A 26,158-nucleotide genomic window follows, 5' to 3' on the forward strand; every position below is an offset into this window, starting at 1 on the left:
TGTCCGTCTAAGTGGACCTGAGATGCTCAGTAAGGCCTAGGCGGAACGTGAGTCGACTAACCAGGATGACAGAGGCAGCGTGGGCCTGGGTGATTCCAGGTGACAGAGACGGAGAGAGCCTGGGCGATCCAGGATGACAGAAAAACAGAGCGAGCCTGGGCGATCCAGGATGACAGAAAACAGAGCTAGCCTGGGCGATCCAGGATGACAGAGGCAGCGTGTGCCTGGGCAATCCAGGATGGCAGAAACAGAGCGAGGCCTGGGCGATCCAGGATGACAGAAACAGAGCGAGGCCTGGGCGATCCAGGATGACAGAAACAGAGCGAGGCCTGGGCGATCCAGGATGACAGAGACCGAGCGAGGCCTGGGCGATCCAGGATGACAGAAACAGAGCGAGGCCTGGGCGATCCAGGATGACAGAGACCGAGCGAGGCCTGGGCGATCCAGGATGACAGAAACAGAGCGAGCCTGGGCGATCCAGGATGACAGAAACAGAGCGAGCCTGGGCGATCCAAGATGACAGAAACAGAGCGAGCCTGGGCGATCCAGGATGACAGAAACAGAGCTAGCCTGGGCGATCCAGGATGACAGAAACAGAGCTAGCCTGGGCGATCCAGGATGACGGAGGCAGCGAGTGCCTGGGCGATCCAGGATGGCAGAAAAACAGAGCGAGCCTGGGCGATCCAGGATGACAGAGGCAGCGTGTGCCTGGGCGATCCAGGATGACAGAAACAAAGCGAGCCTGGGCGATCCAGGATGACGGAGGCAGCGAGTGCCTGGGCGATCCAGGATGGCAGAAAACCAGAGCGAGCCTGGGCGATCCAGGATGACAGAGGCAGCGTGTGCCTGGGCGATCCAGGATGACAGAAACAGAGCGAGCCTGGGCGATCCAGGATGACAGAGGCAGCGAGTGCCTGGGCGATCCAGGATGGCAGAAAAACAGAGCGAGCCTGGGCGATCCAGGATGACAGAGGCAGCGTGTGCCTGGGCGATCCAGGATGACAGAAAGAGAGCGAGCCTGGGCGATGCAGGATGACGGAGGCAGCGAGTGCCTGGGCGATCCAGGATGGCAGAAAAACAGAGCGAGCCTGGGCGATCCAGGATGACAGAGGCAGCGTGTGCCTGGGCGATCCAGGATGAAAGAAACAGAGCGAGCCTGGGCGATCCAGGATGACAGAGGCAGGGTGTGCCTGGGCGATCCAGGGAGACAACAAATGATATATGAGATTGAGACCAGAAGCCGGGAAGACAGACAAATGACGTGTCCGTGATACCTGATGAACTTCAGGAAGCTGTTGAGCAGCTGCTTGGCTGAACGGAAGACTGGATATCAGATGGTGCTAGAGCCCTGTTCATTTTGGAAAAATTTATCAGCACCTAGGTATAGACCACAAGCTCAAAAATTAATTCCTGAGCCCGAAATGGTACATTTGGAAACAGGACATAGCACCTTCACCTAACCTGGGAAGGGAAGGACCCGGTTAACGGAGATCCAGCCCCCCAGCAGGTGTGCCAGCCAAGTGGAAACGCCGCTCTCCAGGTGACTGGAGAACTCCCTTATGTGCACGGCAGCACCTCCCCCTTAAGCTCAGGCCCAGAGCATGGGATGGGCCGGAGTCCGCCCGGAGCAAAGCTGCGGACCCAACCCATGCTATGGGCCGCCTCTGGAGCCACCGGCATCCTGCAGCCCAACGTCTGTGAAGCAGAACAAACGCCACAACCCACCCAAAACACATTGCGTTCACTTCTTTAGAGGTAATGAAGCGGCCACAGAGCAGTGCTGCTTATGACAGGGAAATCCGCAAGCCGATCCCAGAGGGAGCGGACAGCCCTACCCAAAGCGCCGCGGCTGCCGCTACGTGAAAAAGCCCTGAACAGAAAAAGGAAAATGCACCGCTGCGATGAGGCTTCTCAGGAGCTGAAAGAGGGAGGAAGCCCCGGCCGAGCCCAGCTCGTCATGCCGGACGGACGCAGCCCCCAGCTGAGGAAGCTGGAGAGCCGTAACTTACCGCGGAAGTGACGTAGGCTGGGAGCACTGACGACCCGGAAGTGACAGAACCGACTGGAGGAGGAGGCACGAAGTGACCGTCCACAGGGTGAGGTCGCTCGGCATTATATTGCGGGCAGCCCCGCCCACAAATGCAGGCTGTAACCAGCCTTACTATATGTGGAATGTTAGTGAAATTGATAAGGATTTAAGTATTTAGGCATATAATTCTCACCAAATAAGCAGTATAAAGCATACACTTTACAGTATAATTAAAAACTTTTAAAAAATACCCTCACTCTTTATTTCCTTACTACACCCCCCCTTCTTAAAACCAATCTCTCATTGGACTATGCTGCCCAATGTAAAGGCAGAACAGCATATGGACAGGTCCAAAGTGCATAAAATTGTACGGGTTGATGAGAAGACAATCAGAGAACTCACTGGACACATAGTTTATGAGTCCACTGATGAGACTATGAGGGGCGCACTCCCCAGATCCTCTCATCGATAATAGATGGCTGACTGCTGTGTATGTGCATACAAAGCATCCCATCAATCACTTTTAAGCCAAAATGCACAGCAAGGTGGGGTTTAGTGTGGACCGCCGGATTTACTATTAATGGTTTAAGTTATAGCTAAAGTACAGTGGGATGCGAAAGTTTGGGCAACCTTGTTAATCGTCATGATTTTCCTGTATAAATCGTTGGTTGTTACGATAAAAAATGTCAGTTAAATATATCATATAGGAGACACACACAGTGATATTTGAGAAGTGAAATGAAGTTTATTGGATTTTCAGAAAGTGTGCTATAATTGTTTAAACAAAATTAGGCAGGTGCATAAATTTGGGCACTGTTGTCATTTTATTGATTCCAAAACCTTTAGAACTAATTATTGGAACTCAAATTGGCTTGGTAAGCTCAGTGACCCCTGACCTACATACACAGGTGAATCCAATTATGAGAAAGAGTATTTAAGGGGGTCAATTGTAAGTTTCCCTCCTCCTTTAATTTTGACCTGAAGACAAAGATTGTTCACCATCATGGTTTAGGGGAAGGATACAGAAAGCTGTCTCAGAGATTTCAGTTGTCTGTTTCCACAGTTAGGAACATATTGAGGAAATGGAAGACCACAGGCTCAGTTCAAGTTAAGGCTCGAAGTGGCAGACCAAGAAAAATCTCGGATAGACAGAAGCAACGAATGGTGAGAACAGTCAGAGTCAACCCACAGACCAGCACCAAAGACCTACAACATCATGTTGCTGCAGATGGAGTCCCTGTGCATCGTTCAACCTTTCGGCGCACTTTACACAAGGAGATGCTGTATGCAGAGGAAGCCTTTTCTCCGCCCACAGCACAAAAAGTGCCACTTGAGGTGGGCTAAAGCACATTTGGACAAGCCAGCTTCATTTTGGAATAAGGTGCTGTGGACTGATGAAACTAAAATTGAGTTATTTGGTCATAACAAGGGGCGTTATGCATGGAGGAAAAAGAACACAGCATTCCAAGAAAAACACCTGCTACCTACAGTAAACTATGGTGGTGGTTCCATCATGCTGTGGGGCTGTGTGGCCAGTGCAGGGACTGGGAATCTTGTCAAAGTTGAGGGACGCATGGATTCCACTCAGTATCAGCAGATTCTGGAGACCAATGTCCAGGAATCAGTGACAAAGCTGGATCTTTCAACAAGACAACGACCCTAAACACTGCTCAAAATCCACTAAGGCATTTATGCAGAGGAACAAGTACAACGTTCTGGAATGGCCATCTCAGTCCCCAGACCTGAATATAATTGAAAATCTGTGGTGTGACTTAAAGAGAGCTGTCCATGCTCGGAAGCCATCAAACCTGAATGAACTAAAGATGTTTTGTAAAGAGGAATGGTCCAAAATACCTTCAACCAGAATCCAGATCACAGCGCAGAGCTCAGAGCCAAGGAGTTTTTTTTTCTCCCTGGCTCTGAGCTCTGATTGGACAGTGCTGCTGTCAGGGAGAAGGAGAGACACTGGCGTCTCCTCCTCCTTGCTCTGAATGTTGAAAATACCGGGGGCCACAGCGGGTGAATGGATCGGCGCCCAGGAATAATAGTAAGTGCACTTAGATCCCTGGGCGCCGCTCTATGCAGCCTACTACTAAGTTCATATTCTTTGGACCTATGAAAGGTCCTCTTTAATTACATTCATTGGTGGTGCAGTGCGCCCCCCCAAAGCCTCTTCCCCCCTTCCCCATTATCACTGGCCACAAGTCCCCACCCCTCATTGTTATATAGTGGCCACGGGGTCCCATCCCCTCTATTGGTGGCAGTGGCAGATTACACTGCTGGGGCTCAGATCGTTACCATGGCAGCCAGGACGTTACTGAAGCCCTGGCTGCCATGTTCAGCTCCCTGCTGCTGTGTGTACAGAGCCCAGGGCAGCAGGGAGATGTGTGAGATCCTATTCACCCTGATAGATCACTATCAGGGTGAATAGCACAAGGGAAGAAAAGATCCAGGTTCTAGTCCCTAAGGGAAGAAATGGTTATTAAATAAAAAAAAAAACACCAAAATAATAAAAGTTTAAATGGCCCCCTTCCCAGTTTTACATATAAAATTGACAAACAATAAAGAATAAACATATTACATATCGCCACGTCCCAAAAAGTGTGAGCTATTAAAATATAAAAAAATATTCCCGCTCGGTGAAGGCCGTAACAGAAAAAAAAAAAACTCGAAACCACGCAATTCGCCATTTTTAGTAACCTTGTCCCCCCAGAAGATGTCCCTGGATGTGAGAGGTATGTGGTGCTGTTTTCTCCTATATGTAGTGCTGGCTCACTACTGTGACCTGCGTCTCATCTTCTCAAAGTCCTTTTTTAAAATATTATATGCATTTTAAATTTGGCGACAAAAAAATGTAATTTGGCTCCTAAATTTATTAGTTTAGTAGCCAATGGCTCCTGGTCATTTTTTTTTGTCTGGAGCACTGAACAAGCTTTGCCGCTAATGCCACCAGATGTAAGGCAGCTATCCTATTCTAAAATGCTGTTATTGTGTTAAAGTAAAATAAATAAATCAAAACTATACATATTAGGTATCGCCGTGTCTGTAAAAACCTGCTCTATAAAAATAACACATGACCAAACCCCTCAGGTGAACACAGCAAAAAAATATATATATAAATACGGTGTCAAAAGCCATTTTTGTCACCTTACATCACAAAAAGTGTAATAGCAAGCGACTAAAATGTCATATGCACCCCAAGATAGTGCCAATCAAACCAACATCTCATCCCGCAAAAAATGAGCCCCTATATAAGACAGTCGCCCAAAAAAAAAATATACAATTGGCTTTCAGAATGTGGAGACAAACAAATCATTAAAAAAAAAAAGCTTTATTATGTAAAACTGAAACAAAAACTCCCAAAAAGTAGTCATATTTGGTATTGTCACGTCCGTAACAACCTGCTCTATAGAAATAGCACACAATCTAACCTGTCAGATCAACGATGTAAATAACAAAAAATTAAAACGGTCCCAAAACAGCAATTTTTTTTTCACATTTTCCTTTTTAATCCATTTTTCCAGTAACAAAGCAAGAGTTAACAGCCAAACAAAACTCAATATTTATTGCCCCGATTCTGTAGTTTGCAGAAACACCCCATATGTATGGCCAAACGGCAGGACACAGAAGGAAGGGAACGCCATATGGTTTTTGGAAGGCAGATTTTGATGGACTGGTTTTTTGACACCATATCCCATGTGAAACCCCCCTGATGTACCCCTAGAGTAGAAACTCCAAAAAAGTTACTCCATCTAAAAAACTACACACCTCAAGGTATTCAAAACTGATTTTACAAACTTTGTTAACCCTTTAGGTGTTCCAAAAGAGTTATTGGCAAATGGAGATGAAATTTCAGAATTTCTATTTTTTAATACCTTGCCTCAAAAAAAGTGTAATATAGAGCAACCAAAAATCATTTACCCTAAAAGAGTAGCAACAAAACTACCACCTTATCCCGCAGTTTTCAAAATGGGGTCACTTTTTTTGAGTTTCTACTATAGGGGCGCATCAGGGTGGCTTCAAATGGGACATAAACCAGTCCAGCAAAATCTGCCTTCCAAAAACCATATGGCGGTCCCTTCCTTTTGTGCCCTGCCGCGTGCCCGTACAGCAGTTTCCGACTACATATGGGGTATTTCTGCAAACTACAGAATCGGGGCCATAAATATTGAGTTTTGTTTGGCTGTTAGCCCTTGCTTTGTTACTGGAAAAAATGGATTAAAATGAAAAATTTGCCAAAAAATTTAAATTCAGAAATGTTATCTCCATTTGTTATTAACTCTTGTGGAACACCTAAAGGGTTAACAAAATTTGTAAAATCAGTTTGGAATACCTTGAGGGGTGTAGTTTCTAGACTGGGGTCATTTTTGGGTGGTTTCTATAATGTAAGCCCCACAAAGTGACTTCAGACCTGAACTGGTCCTTAAGATTTGCTTCTAAACCTTGTAACGTCCCCAAAAAATAAAATGGCATTCCCAAAATGATCCAAACATGAAGTAGACATATGGGGAATGTAAATTAATAACTATTTTGGAGGCATTACTATGTATTATAGAAGTAGAGAAATTGAAACTTTGAAAATTTTGGCAAATTTGGTATTTTTTTTATAAATAAAAAATAATTTTTTTTTACTCCATTTTACCAGTGTCATGAAGTACAATATGTGATGAAAAAAAACAATCTCAGAATGGCCTGGATAAGTAAAAGCGTTTTAAAGTTATTCACACATAAAGTGACAATGGTCAGATTTGCAAAAAATGGCCTGGTCCTGAAGGTGAAAATGAGCCCGGTCCTTAAAAGCTTAATTTGGAGGAAAACTGCAAATTATTATAAAAAAGTAAATTTTTTTTAAATTATAGCTTTTTATTTCTTAAATATTAAAACTGACACAAATTAATTATTGCAATGGGTTACCTATTTTATGACGATCGTTTTCATATATAACATGTATAGGTTTGAGAGAACGGGGCGACTATGGTGACGGTTTCTGTTAGCGACAGCATTTTTTTATTTATCTGTATTCTCTTATTATAATTTTTTTTACTTATATTTTAATTTTTTTTGGGCACATAATCTGTCCCCCAGGAGGTCATTAAAAGACCTGTGGAGGACACAACTTTTATTTTTTATTTTTTTTTTCCCCCCACTGTTTCCACTGTAACTGGGGCATCCACAGGAGCCCAAGTTACAGGGGAAAACTGCCCCCTGTGGGGGAATAACACACAGGCAGAGCTGATCAGGGTCTCCTTAGACCCTGCAGCTCTGTTCCTGCCCCTGCTCTAGACACCCCCGGCGGTCACATGACCACCGGGACAAACAGAGGAAGCGGCTTTCTCTCCCCTGCACTCGTGCAGCGCTGTCCTCCTGTCGGCACAGGAGAAGGCAGAAGCGGTAATAAACCGCTCCCGTCTTCTCCCCAGGGTCCCTGCTGCATCTGTCAGCCGAGACCCGAACTGCTCCTGCTAGATTGCAGGAGCTTTAATCCCTGCGCTGATCAGCACTGGAATTAAAGCGCTGCCAGCACGTGTATATACGTGCTAGCTGCACAGGGCATATGCAAATAGCACATATACACTAAAGAATTATTAGGAACACCTGTTCTATTTCTCATTAATGCAATTATCTAGTCAACCAATCACATGGCAGTTGCTTCAATGCATTTAGGGGTGTGGTCCTTGTCAAGACAATCTCCTGAACTCCAAACTAAATGTCAGAATGGGAAAGAAAGGTGATTTAAGCAATTTTGAGCGTGGCATGGTTGTTGGTGCCAGACGGGCCGGTCTGAGTATTTCACAATCTGCTCAGTTACTGGGATTTTCACGCACAACCATTTCTAGGGTTTACAAAGAATGGTGTGAAAAGGGAAAAACATCCAGTATGCAAAAATGCCTTGTGGATGCTAGAGGTCAGAGGAGAATGGGCCGACTGATTCAGGCTGATAGAAGAGCAACGTTGACTGAAATAACCACTCGTTACAACCAAGGTATGCAGCAAAGCATTTGTGAAGCCACAACACGCACAACCTTGAGGCGGATGGGCTACAACAGCAGAAGACCCCACCGGGTACCACTCATCTCCACTACAAATAGGAAAAAGAGGCTACAATTTGCACCAGCTCACCAAAATTGGACTGTTGAAGACTGGAAAAATGTTGCCTGGTCTGATGAGTCTCGATTTCTGTTGAGACATTCAAATGGTAGAGTCCGAATTTGGCGTAAACAGAATGAGAACATGTATCCATCCTCTGATGGCTACTTCCAGCAGGATAATGCACCATGTCACAAAGCTCGAATCATTTCAAATTGGTTTTTTGAACATGACAATGGAGTTCACTGTACTAAAATGGCAACCACAGTCACCAGATCTCAACCCAATAGAGCATCTTTGGGATGTGGTGGAACGGGAGCTTCGTGCCCTGGATGTGCATCCCTCAAATCTCCATCAACTGCAAGATGCTATCCTATCAATATGGGCCAACATTTCTAACGAAAGCTATCAGCACCTTGTTGAATCAATGCCACGTAGAATTAAGGCAGTTCTGAAGGCAAAAGGGGGTCCAACACCGTATTAGTATGGTGTTCCTAATAATTCTTTAGGTGAGTGTATATCCATATGGCAGTCGGGAAGGGGTTAATAAATTAAATCTGAGAATTCCTCCAAACCCACGACAACTGATAAGCTTCTTCTTCCTAGCGGCCACACAGATTATTGCAGTAGCTTGGAAAAACCCCTTCAGCAGTTAAAGGGGTTGTCTCACTTCAGGATATGGCATTTATCATGTAGAGAAAGGTAATACAAGGCACTTACTAATGTATTGTTATTATCCGTATTGCCTCCTTTGCTGGCTAGACTCCCCAGCTCCCCGGATCATTATTGGTCCGTCTCCGATGTCTGTTGGTTATTCATGTTTCTCTACCTTACACTTAACCTGTTACCTGTAATGGCCCCTCTGGACTGCATAGTGGACAGTGATAGCACATATCGTTGATGCCTACGTGCTAATACTTTTCCTAGACACGCCTACTCAGGTTTTCTGCATTGATTTTTTTCAACTTATGCTACGTCAGTTTATGATTGATTGAAAGTGTTAAAAATTTCAAAAAACCTTTGAATAAAAATGTTTGTACAAATTAGGATAATCTCACTTCAGAGCAGAGGGAATCAAGACTCATGTATAGGAACGCCAGTCTTGAAAAAAAGCTTTTTGGCTAATAGTAAAGCGGACCTCTCCGTGTCTTACAAAAAGCAGCAGTAGCTTGATGGCAGGTCTGCTTTTAAAAAGCAGTCTGTTCTCTACTGTTAACTGCTCTACCTGCAGATCTTCTTTCTTGTTATAAGTAAGGGCTCTTTCACACCTGCGTTCTTTTCTTCCGGCATAGAGTTCCGTCGTCGGGGCTCTATGCCGGAAGAATCCTGATCAGTTTTATCCTAATGCATTCTGAATGGAGTGAAATCTGTTCAGGATGCATCAGGATGTCTTCAGTTCCGGAACGGAACGTTTTTTGGCCGGAGAAAATACTGCAGCATGCTGCGCTTTTTGCTCCGGCCAAAAATCCTGAAGACTTGCCGCAAGGCCAGATCCGGAATTAATGCCCATTGAAAGGCATTGATCCGGATCTGGCCTTAAGCTAAATGTCGTTTCGGCGCATTGCCGGATCCGACGTTTAGCTTTTTCTGAATGGTTACCATGGCTGCCGGGACGCTAAAGTCCTGGCAGCCATGGTAAAGTGTAGTGGGGAGCAGCATACTTACCGTCCGTGCGGCTCCCGGGGCGCTCCAGAGTGACGTCAGGGCGCCCCAAGCTCATGGATCACGTGATCGCATGGCACGTCATCCATGCGCATGGGGCGCTCTGACGTCATTCTGGAGCGCCCCGGGAGCCGCGCGGACTGTAAGTATACCGCTCCCCCGCTCCTACTATGGCAACCAGGACTTTAATAGCGTCCTGGCTGCCATAGTAACACTGAACGCATTTTGAAGACGGATCCGTCTTCAAATGCTTTCAGTACACTTGCGTTTTTCCGGATCCGGCGTGTAATTCCGGCAAGTGGAGTACACGCCGGATCCGGACAACGCAAGTGTGAAAGAGGCCTAAGGAAAGTGCAACACACGTATGATCTCACCAAGTATAGAATAGACAGAACCCCTTGGCCAGGCTCTATCAGGCCATCTTTCAGGAGTACTCTCAGAGTGATGCCCCTCTTTGTCAAAAAGCTGTTGGCCTTTCCAGAGTGAGGCAGTCTTCCAGAGCTCTCTGCCTCATTCTCTTCCAAATCCTCATCATCTTCTTCCAGTCCATCCTCACCCCAAGGAGATTGTTCCTCCATTGCTAAGAACAAGAAAACAACATTCTTAGTCAATGCACCTTGCAACTCAGTACTACAAAAAAATAATAAAAAATTATTTAAAATAATAAGATTTCCTGAACTTCAAAGACACACAACAGTTTTATTTTTTTGGGGGAGGGGGATGTGCACATATTCTGACATTCCAGTGGCACAGAGCACCAAAAATGAATATGTATTGTGATTTTCTAGTGGTTATAAAGGGGTTGTCTAAGACCAAAGTATTTTTTCATATAATGTATTTTTTCATGAATTGGTACATACAACACTTTTTTTTCATGTTTTTCACCCCCTGAACCGTGCTTCCCATGGCTCTCTGTTTACTAGCAGTTCTGACTTCCAGTTCCTTTGATACCCAGAAGCACTGCAGGTTCATCAGCAAGCCTTTTTTCCAATAAAACTGCCCCCAGTCTCCTGTCATTTTGGAGTAAATTTGTCGCAGATTGTCTCAAAAGGGATTTGTAGCAGAATCTGCGTCTTCTTCACCTTCCACACCACGTACGCCAGTTCTAAAAAAAAAGGGGGGGGGCGTGGGCGGGGAATAGGGTGGGTCGGCAGGCCCATGACATTTATCATTTTCTACGTCAGTTTTTGAAAATTATCTAAGTCTACGACAGCAAGGGAGCTAGCGTAGAGTTAAGGCTGTTAGGCGCTGGTGGTGGATGCGCCTAAGTTATGCGCAAGGGTGGAGGGGTGGTGGTGGATGCACCAGCGCAGGGGTATTAGGACCGGTGTCTAAAACGCTGGACTTAATAAATTATCTCATATGTGTGAAAATGACAAACCACTAATTTAGAACAACTTCAGTTGAGAGCACTGCACACGCTCTTTTTAAGTGAGGCCCGTTCACACTTGCTTGCAGGGGATTCATTTACATTTTCTGATATTTTTACAGTCAAAGATACCAGAAACTGTGGGGCGGAGCTAGCTGCCAACCAAGCAGGAGGTGAAAACTGGAGCTCTGTCTGACTAAGTGCAATCCGGACCATCCTCCCCTTATACACTATTCAGGGAGCTCCACTTACCTCCCGGGCAGTGGGAGAGGTGTGGGACTGGGACCTAATTGCCTGACTCTTGGGGACCTCAGTGACTGTAATCATACCCCCCCCCCCCCCTTTCCACCTCTGATTGCACAAAGTGCAACTCACACAGGAGGGCCTGTTATTTAAGTTTAAGACTTTGGCTCCATTTTGCAATTATATGTGGGATGACTGCCATCTACTGTCCAAACTTGGTATTGCACTGGTGGAATGTGACATGTCCGTCCACATGATAATCTAACATCAGTGACTGCTCCCTTGCGACACCTTTTCTGCTCTAGCCATATTTTCCGACTCTGATATTTTCTGACGCTTTGGACTTGCACCGATTTTGTAGTGATGGCTTCCACTAAGCAGAATAAAACTGCTAACAAAATTGAGCAATATGTGCGGCCTACTGCACCCCCTGACCCCAAACCACAGTCAACAGAGGATCCTGTCACACCTACGGCTGAAACATCAGAACAGCATACTGAGAAGGAGAGTGGCCTTACTCTTGCAGACGTGCTTAAAGCAATGACAGACTCCCGTTCTATTCTGACTGGGAAAATGGATGCACTACAGTCAGAACCTTACAGGAATGCACTACAGGCGCAGAGGCCCGCATCTCTGACGTGAAGGATACAGTGGCTCCATTTAGGGCCCAGCTGCAGTCACTGGCTGACATTTCTACAGCCCAGCAGAGGAAGATTGATGACATGGAAAACCGTCTGCGGAGATGCAGTGTTCGCCTAGTGGGTCTGCCTGAGGGAGTGGAAGAGCCTGACTCCTGTTCATACCTGGAGGATCTGCTTAACCCCTTAAGGACGCAGGGCGTACCGGTACGCCCTATTTCCCGAGTCCTTAAGGACCAAGGGCGTACCGGTACGTCCTGACTTAAATTCGGAATTCCGGCGCCGCAGGGGTTAATCGGAACGGGACGCCGGCTGAAATCATTCAGCCGGCATCCCGTAACAACGCAGGGGGGGGTCATTTGACCCCCCCGTATCGGCGATCGCAGAAAACCGCAGGTCAATTCAGACCTGCGGTTTTCTGCGTTTCCGGTCCATTCGGGTGTCCTGTGACTAGATGAACCGGAAAAAGACTGCGATCGGTGGCGTAATTTTACACCACCTATCGCAGTCCGAGGATTTGGAGAGGCGGTGCTGGCCCTGGTGCTGAACGCCGCTGTCCAGGGTGCTGATTGGTGCAGGGGAGAGAGGCGCGAGATTCAAACTTCCTGCGCTCCTCTCTCCCCTCCTCTTCCTGTCCAGCACCCTGACCGTGCTGCACCGTCCAGAACGAGCTCCTGTGTCCCCCTAATCGCCATCCATCACCCTCCTGCACCCATCGCCACCCAGGTAGGTTAGGGTCAGTGAGGGAGAGGCACCGTTAGGCAGGGAAAGAAGGGAAAAGTTAGTTAGGAAAAAAAAAAAAAAAACTTTTATTCCAAACTTCCATCTATCCATCTAACCCTAACCCCGGCCCCCCCCCTGCCACTTGTCCCCCCCCCACCCCCCACCAGCCCCCCTCCCCCACCCCACACCAGCCTCCCCCCTTCCTCACCACCACTTTTTTTTTTTTTTGCGTGCGCTGACTGGCCGGCACTTTTTTGCGTCCGTCCAGTGTTAGCGCATCGCCCGCCCCACCACCCCACCGACCGCTGATCAGCGTTGTACCACTGATCAGCAAGTTTTAACTTTTTTTTTTCCTAACACTTGCCCTTTTTTTTTTGCCTTTTTTAGTACGTGAACACCCGTTGCCCCCACACACACGCACATAGAATAAAGGTTTCCACACACGCACACCTACACGCACACACACCCATGGCCCGCCGGATGTTCTCGGCCGAGGAGGCATACGCCCAGATTGCCTCCGACTCTGAGAGCCCCAGTGAGGATGAGGATGACCCCACATTCCTTTTGTCATCCGCATCCTCCTCATCATCATCGGATGACGATGAGCCACCAAGGCGGCGGAGACGCCGCCAGGCGGAGCCAGGGGCCCCACATGCTAGGGATCCTGTGGCCCACACTAGTACGAGCCGCCCTGGGGTTCGTACTGGTTTCCCGGCCCACCAAATAAGTCCACCGGAGCCCCCTGCCGATGAACTTAGCTGGTGTCCCCCAGTGGACTTTGAGCCTGAGATTCCGGATTTTGCTGGCAATCCTGGAATCCAGATTCCCACAGTGGGGTTTACTGAAATAGACTATTTTAGTTTTTTTTTTCAGTAACCCACTGGTGAATTTGATGGTGGAGCAGACGAATCTGTACGCCCAACAGTTCGTCGCTCAAAACCCAGGCTCAGTTTTGGCTAGACCCGGTGGCTGGACGCCGGTCAGTGCAGCCGAGATGAGGACATTTTGGGGCCTCGTGCTGCATATGGGTCTAGTCCAAAAACCCAGTGTCAGGCAATACTGGAGTGGGGACGTCCTATACCAGACCCCACTGTACAGTATGGTCATGACACGTACACGGTTTGAGGCCATCCGGAAATGTCTGCATTATTCCGATAATGCAGCATGTCCACCCCGAGGTGATCCTGCCTATGACCGGCTGTATAAGATACGGCCGGTCATCGATCACTTTGGGGCCAAATTCATGGAGGCCTACGTACCTGGAAGGGAGGTCGCGGTTGATGAGTCTCTCGTTGCGTTCAAGGGGAGACTCAGTTTCCGCCAATACATTCCCACAAAGCGGGCGAGGTATGGCGTGAAGCTATACAAAATTTGTGAGAGTGCCTCAGGGTACACTTACAAATTTCGTGTGTACGAGGGGCGAGATTCCCGTATTCAACCCCCAGAATGTCCCCCCACTCTGGGTGTTAGCGGGAAACTCGTGTGGGACCTTATGTACCCACTGCTGGATAATGGTTACCACTTGTACGTGGATAACTTTTATACCAGCATTCCCTTGTTCAGGTCCCTTGCCGCCAGATCCACGTTCGCTTGTGGGACCGTGCGGAAAAATCAACGCGGCCTCCCTGCCTACCCCCTCCAGGTACCTATCCCCAGGGGTGAGACCCGTGCCCTTACCAGTGGAAACCTGTTGCTGGTCAGGTATAAGGACAAGAGGGATGTCCTTATGCTGTCCACAATCCACGGTAACGGCACCACCCCTGTCCCTGTGCGAGGTACCGCGGCAACGGTCCTCAAGCCCGATTGTATCGTCGACTACAATCGGTATATGGGAGGAGTTGATCTCTCTGATCAAGTCCTCACGCCATATAACGCCATGCGCAAAACCCGGGCATGGTACAAAAAAGTTGCGGTCTACTTGGTACAGGTTGCCATGTACAACTCTTTTGTACTATCCCGAAGCGCTGGCAGCACAGGGACATTCCTCCAGTTCTATGAGGCAGTCCTCAAAGACCTGATCTTTTCGGACCGGGAAAGAGCAGGCCGGAGTACCTCGGGAATTGGAGGCGCCCGGATCGTCCCTGGCCAACACTTTCCAGGTGTGGTCCCCCATACTGGAAAGAAGGGACGAACCCAAAAAAAGTGCAGAGTGTGTCGCAGGAGGGGGATACGGAAGGACACCACTACTCAATGTGACACTTGCCCCGATCATCCGGGCCTCTGCATTATCAATTGCTTCAGGGAGTATCACACTTCCATGGAGTACTAAATTTTTATAATCCTCAACAGTCCACTAGAGAACATAAAACACTATGGCTCTCAGACTTTGGAGACACGGAAACAATTTTTCTTTCCCCAAAAAATATTAGTTTTAGAGCAGGCATCCTCAAACTGCGGCCCTCCAGATGTTGTAAAACTATAACTCCCAGCATGCCCAGACAACCTACAGCCATCAGCAGGGCATGGTGGGAATTGTAGTTTTACAATATCTGGAGGGCCGCAGTTTTAGGATGCCTGCTTAGTGTCTCCAAAGTCTGAGAGCCATACATATTGGGCATCGTCGCGTGCGTAAAAGTCGTCGCTATAAAAATAACTTTTGACCAAACGCCTCGGATGAACGGTGTTAAAAATATAAAATAAAAACTGTGCCAAAACACCAATTTTTGGGCAAAATTTCAATTTGAATCCATTTTGCCGGTAATAAAGCAAGGGTTAACAGCCAAACAAAACTAAATATTTATTGCCCCGATTCTGTAGTTTGCAGAGACACCCCATATGTGGTCGTAAATGGTTATATAGCCGCACGGCAGGGCATAGAACGAAGGGAACTCCATATGGTTTCTGGAAGGCAGATTTTGATGGACAGTTTTTTTTTTGACACCATGTCCCATTAGAAGCCCCCCCTGATGTAGCCTAGACTAGAAACTCCAAAAAAGTGACCCCATCTAAGAAACTACACCCCTCAAGGTATTCAAAAGTTACTTTACAAACTATGTTAACCCTTTAGGTGTTCCACAAAACCAAATAGTGAATGTAGAAACAATTTTAGAATTACATTTTTTTGTTACATTGCCTCAAAAAAGAGTAATATAGAGCAACCAAAAATCAAATTTACCCCAAAAATAGTCCCAAAACAACAACCACCTTATCCCGTAGTTTCCTAGATGGGGTCACTTTTATGGAGTTTCTACTCTAGGGGTGCATCAGGGGGCTTGAAAGGGTACATGGTGTCAATAAACCAGTCCAGCAAAATCTGCCTTCCAAAAATGACGTTCCCCTTCTTCTATGTCCTGCCGTTTAGCCAAATAGTAGTTTACGACCACATATGGGGTGTTTTTGCAAACTACAGAATCAGGGCAACCCATTTTGAGTGTTGTTTGGCAGTTAACCCTTGTTTTACTCCTGGAAAAAATTGATTATATTGGAAAATTTTCCAAAAAATATAAATTTCAAAATTGTTTCTCCATCTGCCATTAACTCTTGTGGAACACCTAAAGGGTTAACAAAGTTTGTAAACCCAGTTTTGAATACCTTGAGGGGTGTACTTTCTTAGATGGAGTCACTTTTTTGAAATTTCTATTCTAGGGGTGCAACAGGGGGCTTCAAATGGGACATGGTATAAACAAAACCAGTCCTGCCAAATCTGCCTTCCAAAACCCATATGGTGTTCCCCTCCTTCTATGTGCTACCGTTCGGCCAAACAGTAGTTTACAACCACATATGGGGTGTTTATGAAAACTACAGAATCAGGGCAACCCATTTTGAGTGTTGTTTGGCAGTTAACCCTTGTTTTACTCCTGGAAAAAATTGATTATATTGGAAAATTTTCCCAAAAATATAAATTTCAAAATCGTTTCTCCATCTGCCATTAACTCTTGTGGAACACCTAAAGGGTTAACAAAGTTTGTAAACCCAGTTTTGAATACCTTGAGGGGTGTACTTTCTTAGATGGAGTCACTTTTTTGAAATTTCTATTCTAGGGGTGCAACAGGGGGCTTCAAATGGGACATGGTATAAACAAAACCAGTCCTACCAAATCTGCCTTCCAAAACCCATATGGTGTTCCCCTCCTTCTATGTGCTACCGTTCGGCCAAACAGTAGTTTACGACCACATATGGGGTGTTTTTGCAAACTACAGAATCAGGGCAACCCATTTTGAGTGTTGTTTGGCAGTTAACCCTTGTTTTACTCCTGTAAAAAATTGATTATATTGGAAAATTTTCCAAAAAATATAAATTTCAAAATTGTTTCTCCATCTGCCATTAACTCTTGTGGAACACCTAAAGGGTTAACAAAGTTTGTAAACCCAGTTTTGAATACCTTGAGGGGTGTACTTTCTTAGATGGAGTCACTTTTTTGAAATTTCTATTCTAGGGGTGCAACAGGGGGCTTCAAATGGGACATGGTATAAACAAAACCAGTCCTACCAAATCTGCCTTCCAAAACCCATATGGTGTTCCCCTCCTTCTATGTGCTACCGTTCGGCCAAACAGTAGTTTACGACCACATATGGGGTGTTTTTGCAAACTACAGAATCAGGGCAACCCATTTTGAGTGTTGTTTGGCAGTTAACCCTTGTTTTACTCCTGGAAAAAATTGATTATATTGGAAAATTTTCCAAAAAATATAAATTTCAAAATTGTTTCTCCATCTGCCATTAACTCTTGTGGAACACCTAAAGGGTTAACAAAGTTTGTAAACCCAGTTTTGAATACCTTGAGGGGTGTACTTTCTTAGATGGAGTCACTTTTTTGAAATTTCTATTCTAGGGGTGCAACAGGGGGCTTCAAATGGGACATGGTATAAACAAAACCAGTCCTACCAAATCTGCCTTCCAAAACCCATATGGTGTTCCCCTCCTTCTATGTGCTACCGTTCGGCCAAACAGTAGTTTACGACCACATATGGGGTGTTTTTGCAAACTACAGAATCAGGGCAACCCATTTTGAGTGTTGTTTGGCAGTTAACCCTTGTTTTACTCCTGGAAAAAATTGATTATATTGGAAAATTTTCCAAAAAATAGAAATTTCAAAATTGTTTCTCCATCTGCCATTAACTCTTGTGGAACACCTAAAGGGTTAACAAAGTTTGTAAACCCAGTTTTGAATACCTTGAGGGGTGTACTTTCTTAGATGGAGTCACTTTTTTGAAATTTCTATTCTAGGGGTGCAACAGGGGGCTTCAAATGGGACATGGTATAAACAAAACCAGTCCTGCCAAATCTGCCTTCCAAAACCCATATGGTGTTCCCCTCCTTCTATGTGCTACCGTTCGGCCAAACAGTAGTTTACGACCACATATGGGGTGTTTTTGCAAACTACAGAATCAGGGCAACCCATTTTGAGTGTTGTTTGGCAGTTAACCCTTGTTTTACTCCTGGAAAAAATTGATTATATTGGAAAATTTTCCAAAAAATATAAATTTCAAAATTGTTTCTCCATCTGCCATTAACTCTTGTGGAACACCTAAAGGGTTAACAAAGTTTGAAAAAACAGTTTTGAATACCTTGAGGGGTGTAGTTTCTAGAATGGGGTCATTTTTGGGAGGTTTCTATTATCTAAGCCTCACAATATGACTTCAAACCTGAACTGGTCCATAAAAAGTGGGATTTTGAAGATTTCTGAAAATTTCAAAATTTGCTTCTAAACTTCTAAGCCTTGTAACATCCCCAAAAAATAAAATATCATTCCCAAAACAATTCAAGCATGAAGTAGACATATGGGGAATGTAAAGTCATCACAATTTTTGGGGGTATTACTATGTATTACAGAGGTAGAGAAACTGAAAATTTGAAATTTGCTAATTTTTCAAAATTTACGGTAAAAATTGTATTTTTTTATGCAAAAAAATTAACTTTTTTGACCCAATTTTAGCAGTGTCATGAAGTACAATATGTGACGAAAAAACAATCTCAGAACGGCCTGGGTAAGTCAAAGCGTTTTAAAGTTATGAGCACTTAAAGTGACACTGGTCAGATTTGCAAAAAATGGCCTGGTCCTTAAGGTGAAAATGAGCCCGGTCCTTAAGGGGTTAAAACCACTTTTGGAATAGATTCCTTCTCCCCTCTCTTGTGTGTCAGACGTGTACATAGAGTTCCTGGTAAATCCCCGCCGCCTCTTGGAACTCAATCGTCGCAGTGATTTGGTCGTTCAGGAGAAGCGTCAGAGATTTGCAGAAGCAAAACGGCCAATTGAGAGCCAAACACCCCGCTAGACTTCGGGTTATCAAGGAAAATCATTTCTTTGAAAAACCTGAGGACGTTATCTCTTGGCTGGAGCGCACTTGATGCTCTGCTAAAATGACCTAGTTACCTCTGGTCCTTGTTTGTGGTTAGACACTAATGGTGTACTGACATGAACTATGCCGGTTGCGCTCATGGTGGGGCCGCCCAAAGTCCACTGAGCATTTGAACGGTAACTGTTTAATGTATTTTCTTTTGTTTTGATGATAGTACTGTGCTGGGTTGTTACCAGTAATATGCAGGGGAGTTGTTATCGCTTCCCCCCTTTATTCTTCTTCACTGTGGAGGGGTTGCACTTTCTTACCTAACCCCCTTCTGGTTGGTGTGAAGTTGTTTGCTGGAACGTACATGGCCTCACTGACAAAGTGAAGAGAGCCCTAGTTTTCCATTTTCTACGCTCATATACCCCTCATGTGATCTTTCTGCAGGAAACCCATTTACAGGGTCCTAAATTACTAGCACTCAAGAGGGTATTTGTATCCTCCGCCTACCATGCTACATATTCTAATTATGCCAGAGGGGTCACTATTCTGGTGGCTAAAAGGGTGCAAATTACCTTTGGAAAGGTTTTTATAGACCCTGGAGGTCGGTATGTCATCCTGCAAGGTACATTCCATATTCGGCTGCTCACCCTGATTAGTATATACAATCCTCCCCCCGCTAATACTCAGTTATTGCACGATATAATGCTTCAATTAAAAGGCTGAACTAGATGGACAGATGTCTTTTTTCAGCCTTATAAACTATGTTATAATGATTAGCAGAATTGGACCCTGCCCCCATTGTTGTGAGTGGAGACTTCAATTTACTTATGGATCCCTCCTGTGATCGTTTGGTGGAAGCAGATTTGCCTGCCACCCCCTTGGTAAACTGGGCATCAACATATTCACTGACTTGGAGACTGCGACACCAACAGGCTGTAGCCTATTCTTGTCATTCTCTCTCCCACAATAAGTTTAGTAGGATAGATTAGGATGGTGCTTTGGCTCGGCGGATTGTCTCCCTCTAAGGCTACTTTCACACTTGCACCAGGACGGATCCGACAGGCTGTTCACCCTGTCAGATCCGTCCTTCCGCTATTTCGCCGTGCCGCCTCTCTGTCCCCATTGACTATAATGGGGACGGGGCGTAGCTCCGGCACAGTACGTGGTGAGAGGCCGCCGGACTAAAAAGTCGGACATGCAGGACTTTTAGTCCGGCGGCCTTTCGCTGTGCTGCGCCAGAACTCCGCCCTCGCCCCCATTATAGTCAATAGGGACGGAGCGGCGGTCCAGAAAAATAGCGGAAGGACGGATCCGACAGGGTGAACAGCCTGTCGGATCCGTCCTGCCGCAAGTGTGAAAGTAGCCTAAAAGTCCTGCATGTCCGACTCTTTAGTCCGGCGGCCTCTCACCGCAAACTGCCGTACTGCGCCGGAGCTCTGCCCCGTCCCCATTATAGTCAATGGGGACGGAGCGGCGGTCTGGCGGTACGGTGAAATAGCGGAAGGACGGATCCGACAGGGTGAACAGCCTGTCGGATCCGACCTGCCACAATTGGGAAAGTAGCCTAATCCAGGATGTGTCTTATCTCTCTAGGGGCATCTCAGATCATTCTCCACTGCAATTGGTACTTAACTTTGGCCCTGTAGGGAGTTGTCCCCCTTGGAGATTGAGTCCCCAATGGTTAACCCAAGCTGAGGTACAGGGTTATGTTGAGAGGGAGGCGGATTCTGATTGGGAAGTGAACGTTGGGACGGCATCTGCATCTGTAGTGTAGGAGGCTTTCAAGGCCTTCAGTAGGGGTTCCTATACTTTGGCGATCTCGGAGTTTCAGAAATAGCCACAGGCGATAGAGCTAAGGAGGCTCTATGTGTAGCTCACCCCTCACAGGAGCACCACTCCTCATTGGAGATGATTCGGTGGGAGTATACACTATTGCTGACAGAATTTACTAATAAGAAACTTCTAGCTAGCCAACAGCATGTTTTTGATCAGGGAGACAAAAATGGCCGCCTCCTGGCTTTTCTGGCGCGAGACGAAAATACCCTTCCTCCTATTATCTCCAAACGGACCCCTTCTGGTTCCTTGGTTGACCATCCCTCTCAAATCAATACTGTGTTCTTTGACTTTTACCGGCAGCTGTACTCCTCTGTCCTAAACTGCTCTGAAGAGGATCTGCTCCGGTTTTTGCTCTCTATTCCTTTCCCGATGCTCTCCCTAGCCAGTAAAGAATACCTAGATCAGTGATGGCTAACCTTGGCACTCTAGCTGTGGTGAAACTACGACTCCCAGCATGCTCCATTTATTTCTATAGAGTTCTGAGAGCAGCCAAGCAAGGGGGGCATCTTGGGGGTTGTAGTTTTACCACAGCTGGAGTCCCAAGGTTAGCCATCACTGACTTAGATGCACTCCTTACTGAAAAAGAAATAGTAGAGACAATCTGTTCTTTCCCCAATAGGAAATCACCTGGTTTCCCTATTGAATGGTATAAGCAACGAGGTGATTTTTTTACACTTAAAATTTTGGCCCTCTATAACGCAGCTTTTCAAGCAGGGGTTCTTCCATGCAGTATGAGGGCAGCTCTGATAGTATTGATCCCTAAGCCTGGAAAAGATTTGATGGATTGTGGGTTGTATAGACCTATATCCCTGTTAAATTGCGATATTACGATTTTATCGAAAGTCTTAGAGCTGCATTTGTCCCGAGCCTTCCTAGAAATTGTCCATGCTGACCAGACAGGATTTATGCTAGGGAATAGCACTGACATTAATTTGCGTAGGTAATACACTGCTCAAAAAAATAAAGGGAACACAAAAATAACACATCCTAGATCTGAATTAATTAAATATTCTTCTGAAATACTTTGTTCTTTACATAGTTGAATGTGCTGACAACAAAATCACACAAAAATAAAAAGATGGAAATCAAATTTTTCAACCCGTGGAGGTCTGGATTTGGAGTCACACTCAAAATTAAAGTGGAAAAACACACTACAGGCTGATCCAACTTTGATGTAATGTCCTTAAAACAAGTCAAAATGAGGCTCAGTAGTGTGTGTGGCCTCCACGTGCCTGTATGACCTCCCTACAACGCCTGTGCATGCTCCTGATGAGGTGGCGGACGGTCTCCTGAGGGATCTCCTCCCAGACCTGGACTAAAGCATCTGCCAACTCCTGGACAGTCTGTTGTGCAAATGACGTTGGTGGATAGAGCGAGACATGATGTCCCAGATGTGCTCAATTGGATTCAGGTCTGGGGAACAGGCGGGCCAGTCCATAGCATCAATGCCTTCGTCTTGCAGGAACTGCTGACACACTCCAGCCACATGAGGTCTAGCATTGTCATGCATTAGGAGGAACCCAGGGCCAACCGCACCAGCATATGGTCTCACAAGGGGTCTGAGGATCTCATCTCGGTACCTAATGGCAGTCAGGCTACCTCTGGCGTGCACATGGAGGGCTGTGCGGCCCTCCAAAGAAATGCCACCCCACACCATTACTGACCCAATGCCAAACCGGTCATGTTGGAGGATGTTGCAGGCAGCAGAACGTTCTCCACGGCGTCTCCAGACTGTCACATGTGCTCAGTGTGAGCCTGCTTTCATCTGTGAAGAGCACAGGGTGCCAGTGGCGAATTTGCCAATCTTGGTGTTCTCTGGCAAATGCCAAACGTCCTGCATGGTGTTGGGCTGTAAGCACAACCCCCACCTGTGGACGTCGGGCCCTCATGGAGTCTGTTTCTGACCGTTTGAGCAGACACATGCACATTTGTGGCCTGCTGGAGGTCATTTTGCAGGGCTCTGGCAGTGCTCCTCCTGTTCCTCCTTGCACAAAGGTGGAGGTAGCGGTCCTGCTGCTGGGTTGTTGCCCTCCTACGGCCTCCTCCACGTCTCCTAATGTACTGGCCTGTCTCCTGGTAGCGCCTCCATGCTCTGGAGGCTACGCTGACAGACACAGCAAACCTTCTTGCCACAGCTCGCATTGATGTGCCATCCTGGATAAGCTGCACTACCTGAGCCACTTGTGTGGGTTGTAGACTCCGTCTCATGCTACCACTAGAGTGAAAGCACCGCCAGCATTCAAAAGTGACCAAAACATCAGCCAGGAAGCATAGGAACTGAGAAGTGGTCTGTGGTCACCACCTGCAGAACCACTCCTTTATTGGGGGTGTCTTGGTAATTGCCTATAATTTCCACCTGTTGTCTATCCCATTTGCACAACAGCATGTGAAATTGATTGTCACTCAGTGTTGCTTCCTAAGTGGACCGTTTGATTTCACAGAAGTGTGATTGACTTGGAGTTACATTGTGTTGTTTAAGTGTTCCCTTTATTTTTTTGAGCAGTGTATATATTAATATTTCCTTTACTCATGATAACTCGGGTATGCGTACTCTGGTCTTTGCTGACCAAGCTAAGGCCTTTGACTCAGTGGAATGGAGGTACTTGTGGGCTGTAATGGGACACTTTCGGTTTGGTTAGACATTCCTTAAGTGCATCCAACTCCTATACTCTACTCCAGTAGCCAGTGTTCGCACTAACACTCACATATCTGATACATGTACCCTGAATAGAGCACAAGACAGGGGTGCCCCCTGTCCCCTGCACTATTTGCAATTGACATACAGCCCCTGGCCATTCAGGTTTGTGTGTCACCTAAAAATATCCAACAAAAAACTACCAGACCGCATAAATTTTAAGTAGATTTATTAACAAATTACATACAGGACAAGCCAAACATAAAGAATAGGTGCAGGGAAAGGCGGCATCCTTAAGAGGAAGACACAGGGGCAGTGATTCAATATAACATCCACATTAAATGACAATAAAGTGCAAGTGCATAGTGCCAAATCATCAAACAAATAAAACAGAATCAATTACCCACGTGTGCTTCCTCAAGCAAGACACATTCCATATTTTATTAAAATTTTATTTAAGTTTTATTTTATATTTTTATGTTTTATGCACTCCACAAGTGCAAACAAGGGATAAGATGAATCACAATATATGTAATAGAGCTAGTAAAATAAAAATATAGATTTTAATATTATATATAAAAAAAACAAAGGTGTAAATAGATGCATGAACTTACTAAAATAAATATATTTGCATGCACATGAGAATGTATATGGTAGATTTAGTAAGGTAAAACATAGATTCTGTGACCATGTAAAAAACGCAAGGTATGAATGTTCACATGTAAGCACCATATAGTCCAGTCCCGTTTTTGAATATCAGGACCGGAGACATGGAATCCGGTCCATGTCTTTTTTATTTGGGTTGTTATAAAACATGTTTATGTCCCTCATTCTTGTGATATACCACTCAAGAGGAAACCTCTCCGGTTTCGAAGCGTGTCTGGTGAATCAAAGAGACTACAGCGATACCTGTGAAGAAAACAAAAACAACTATAGCAGAATTCCAAACTTGCAGAGCGAGAAGCAATCACGAATATATCCCGTAAGATCGGGAGCATCTTTGTATCCCTACTCTGCACGCGTTAACAAGCTAGTTGCCGGCAGTAGCACAGAGCAAGTTTACAAGTGCGGACAGCTTGGAAAACTCACTGACAAGAAGGTCACGTATGTATTAACCACCAATAGCCAACAAAGATATCATCTGGTGGATAAGCAGCAAAGGTACGGGACATATCTGTGTGATGTGTATAATATTTACAAGCCGAGCTGAATTGAAATATTAAGGGATAACATCTTGATTGCATGATCTCCATCGGACTAAGCAGAAGATTCTATTTTCGTCATATTGGAGTATTTTTTCCAATAAAAAAGTTCTTTGGAGTCTAATGCACAGTCTGCACACAGGCAATCGCCTTAGTATTAATAGTGCCATTATACAGTGCGTGAGCTCCGCACTAGGCACAATAGCAGGGACTGTGACTATATGAGTACATGTCTTTTTTTATAGAGGTGATTATATGTTTAAATTAGATATATGTAATTTTTCCCAATTAGAATTGGTACTTTGTATCAGGGTGGATAAAAATCAATGATTTTTTGATTTAAATCAGATTTTTTTAATTTAAAACAGATTTTTTTTGATTTAAATCGGATTTTTTTGATTTAAAATGCTTTTTGAGGAAAATATATTACCATCCAAAAGGTTATTCCATCATGAAATAAAGATTCGTTTTTTAATTATGTAGAATAAGGCTGTACGTAGACTCCCATATTGTTGAATGGATTAGGCAGTGGCTGAGGGACAGACAACAGAGCGTTGTAGTCAATGGAGTATATTCAGACCATGGTCTTATTACCAGTGTGGTAACTCAGGGATCTGTTCTGGGACCCATATTGTTTAATATATATTGCAGAAGGCCTCGATGATAAGGTGTGTCTTTTTTCTGATGACACAAAGATTTGTAACAGGGTTGATGTTCCTGGAGTGATACACCAAATGGAAAAGGATTTAGGAAAACTAGAGGAATGGTCAAAAATCTGGCAACTAAAATGTAATGTTGATAAGTGCAAGATAATCAGTGCAGAATATAAAATCAGTGATACAGTCCTAACCTCAGTATCTGAGGAAAGGGATTTAGGGGTCATTATTTCAGAAGACTTAAAGGTAGGCAGACAATGTCATAGAGCAGCAGGAAATGCTAGCAGAATGCTTGGGTGTATAGGGAGAGGAATTACCAGTAGAAAGAGGGAGGTGCTCATGCCGCTCTACAGAGCACTAGTGAGACCTCATTTGGAGTATTGTGCTCAGTACTGGAGACCATATCTCCAGAAGGATATTGATACTTTGGAGAGAGTTCAGAGAAGAGCTACTAAACTAGTACATGGATTGCAGGACAAAACTTACCAGGAAAGATTAAAGGACCTTAACATGTATAGCTTGGAAGAAAGGCGAGACAGAGGGGATATGATAGAAACTTTTAAATACATAAAGGGAATCAACAAGGTAAAAGAGGAGAGAATATTTAAAAGAAGAAAAACTGCTACAAGGGGACATAGTTTTAAATTAGAGGGGCAAAGATTTAAAAGTAATATCAGTAAGAATTACTTCACTGAGAGAGTAGTGGATGCATGGAATAGCCTTCCTGCAGAAGTGGTAGCTGCAAATACAGTGAAGGAGTTTAAGCATACATGGGATAGGCATAAGGCCATCCTTCATATAAGATAGGGCCATAGTATTCAGTATATTGGGCAGACTAGATGGGCCGAATGG

The 26,158-nt window shown here is 45.2% G+C and overlaps 1 protein-coding gene across 1 annotated transcript in view; it reads right to left on the minus strand.

Annotated features, from left to right (window-relative positions):
* The window catches only part of MPND (MPN domain containing), a 253,005-nt gene that overhangs the window by 168,320 nt on the left and 58,527 nt on the right, over window positions 1–26,158 (minus strand). The window contains exon 2 of the mRNA XM_040417738.1: window positions 10,153–10,358. Coding sequence (XP_040273672.1) covers window positions 10,153–10,356 — 204 coding nt within the window. The 5' untranslated portion in view covers window positions 10,357–10,358. The remainder of the gene's footprint in view (window positions 1–10,152; window positions 10,359–26,158) is intronic.

The sequence above is a fragment of the Bufo bufo genome, chromosome 2 (genome assembly GCF_905171765.1).
Source record: "Bufo bufo chromosome 2, aBufBuf1.1, whole genome shotgun sequence".
NCBI lineage: Eukaryota > Metazoa > Chordata > Amphibia > Anura > Bufonidae > Bufo > Bufo bufo.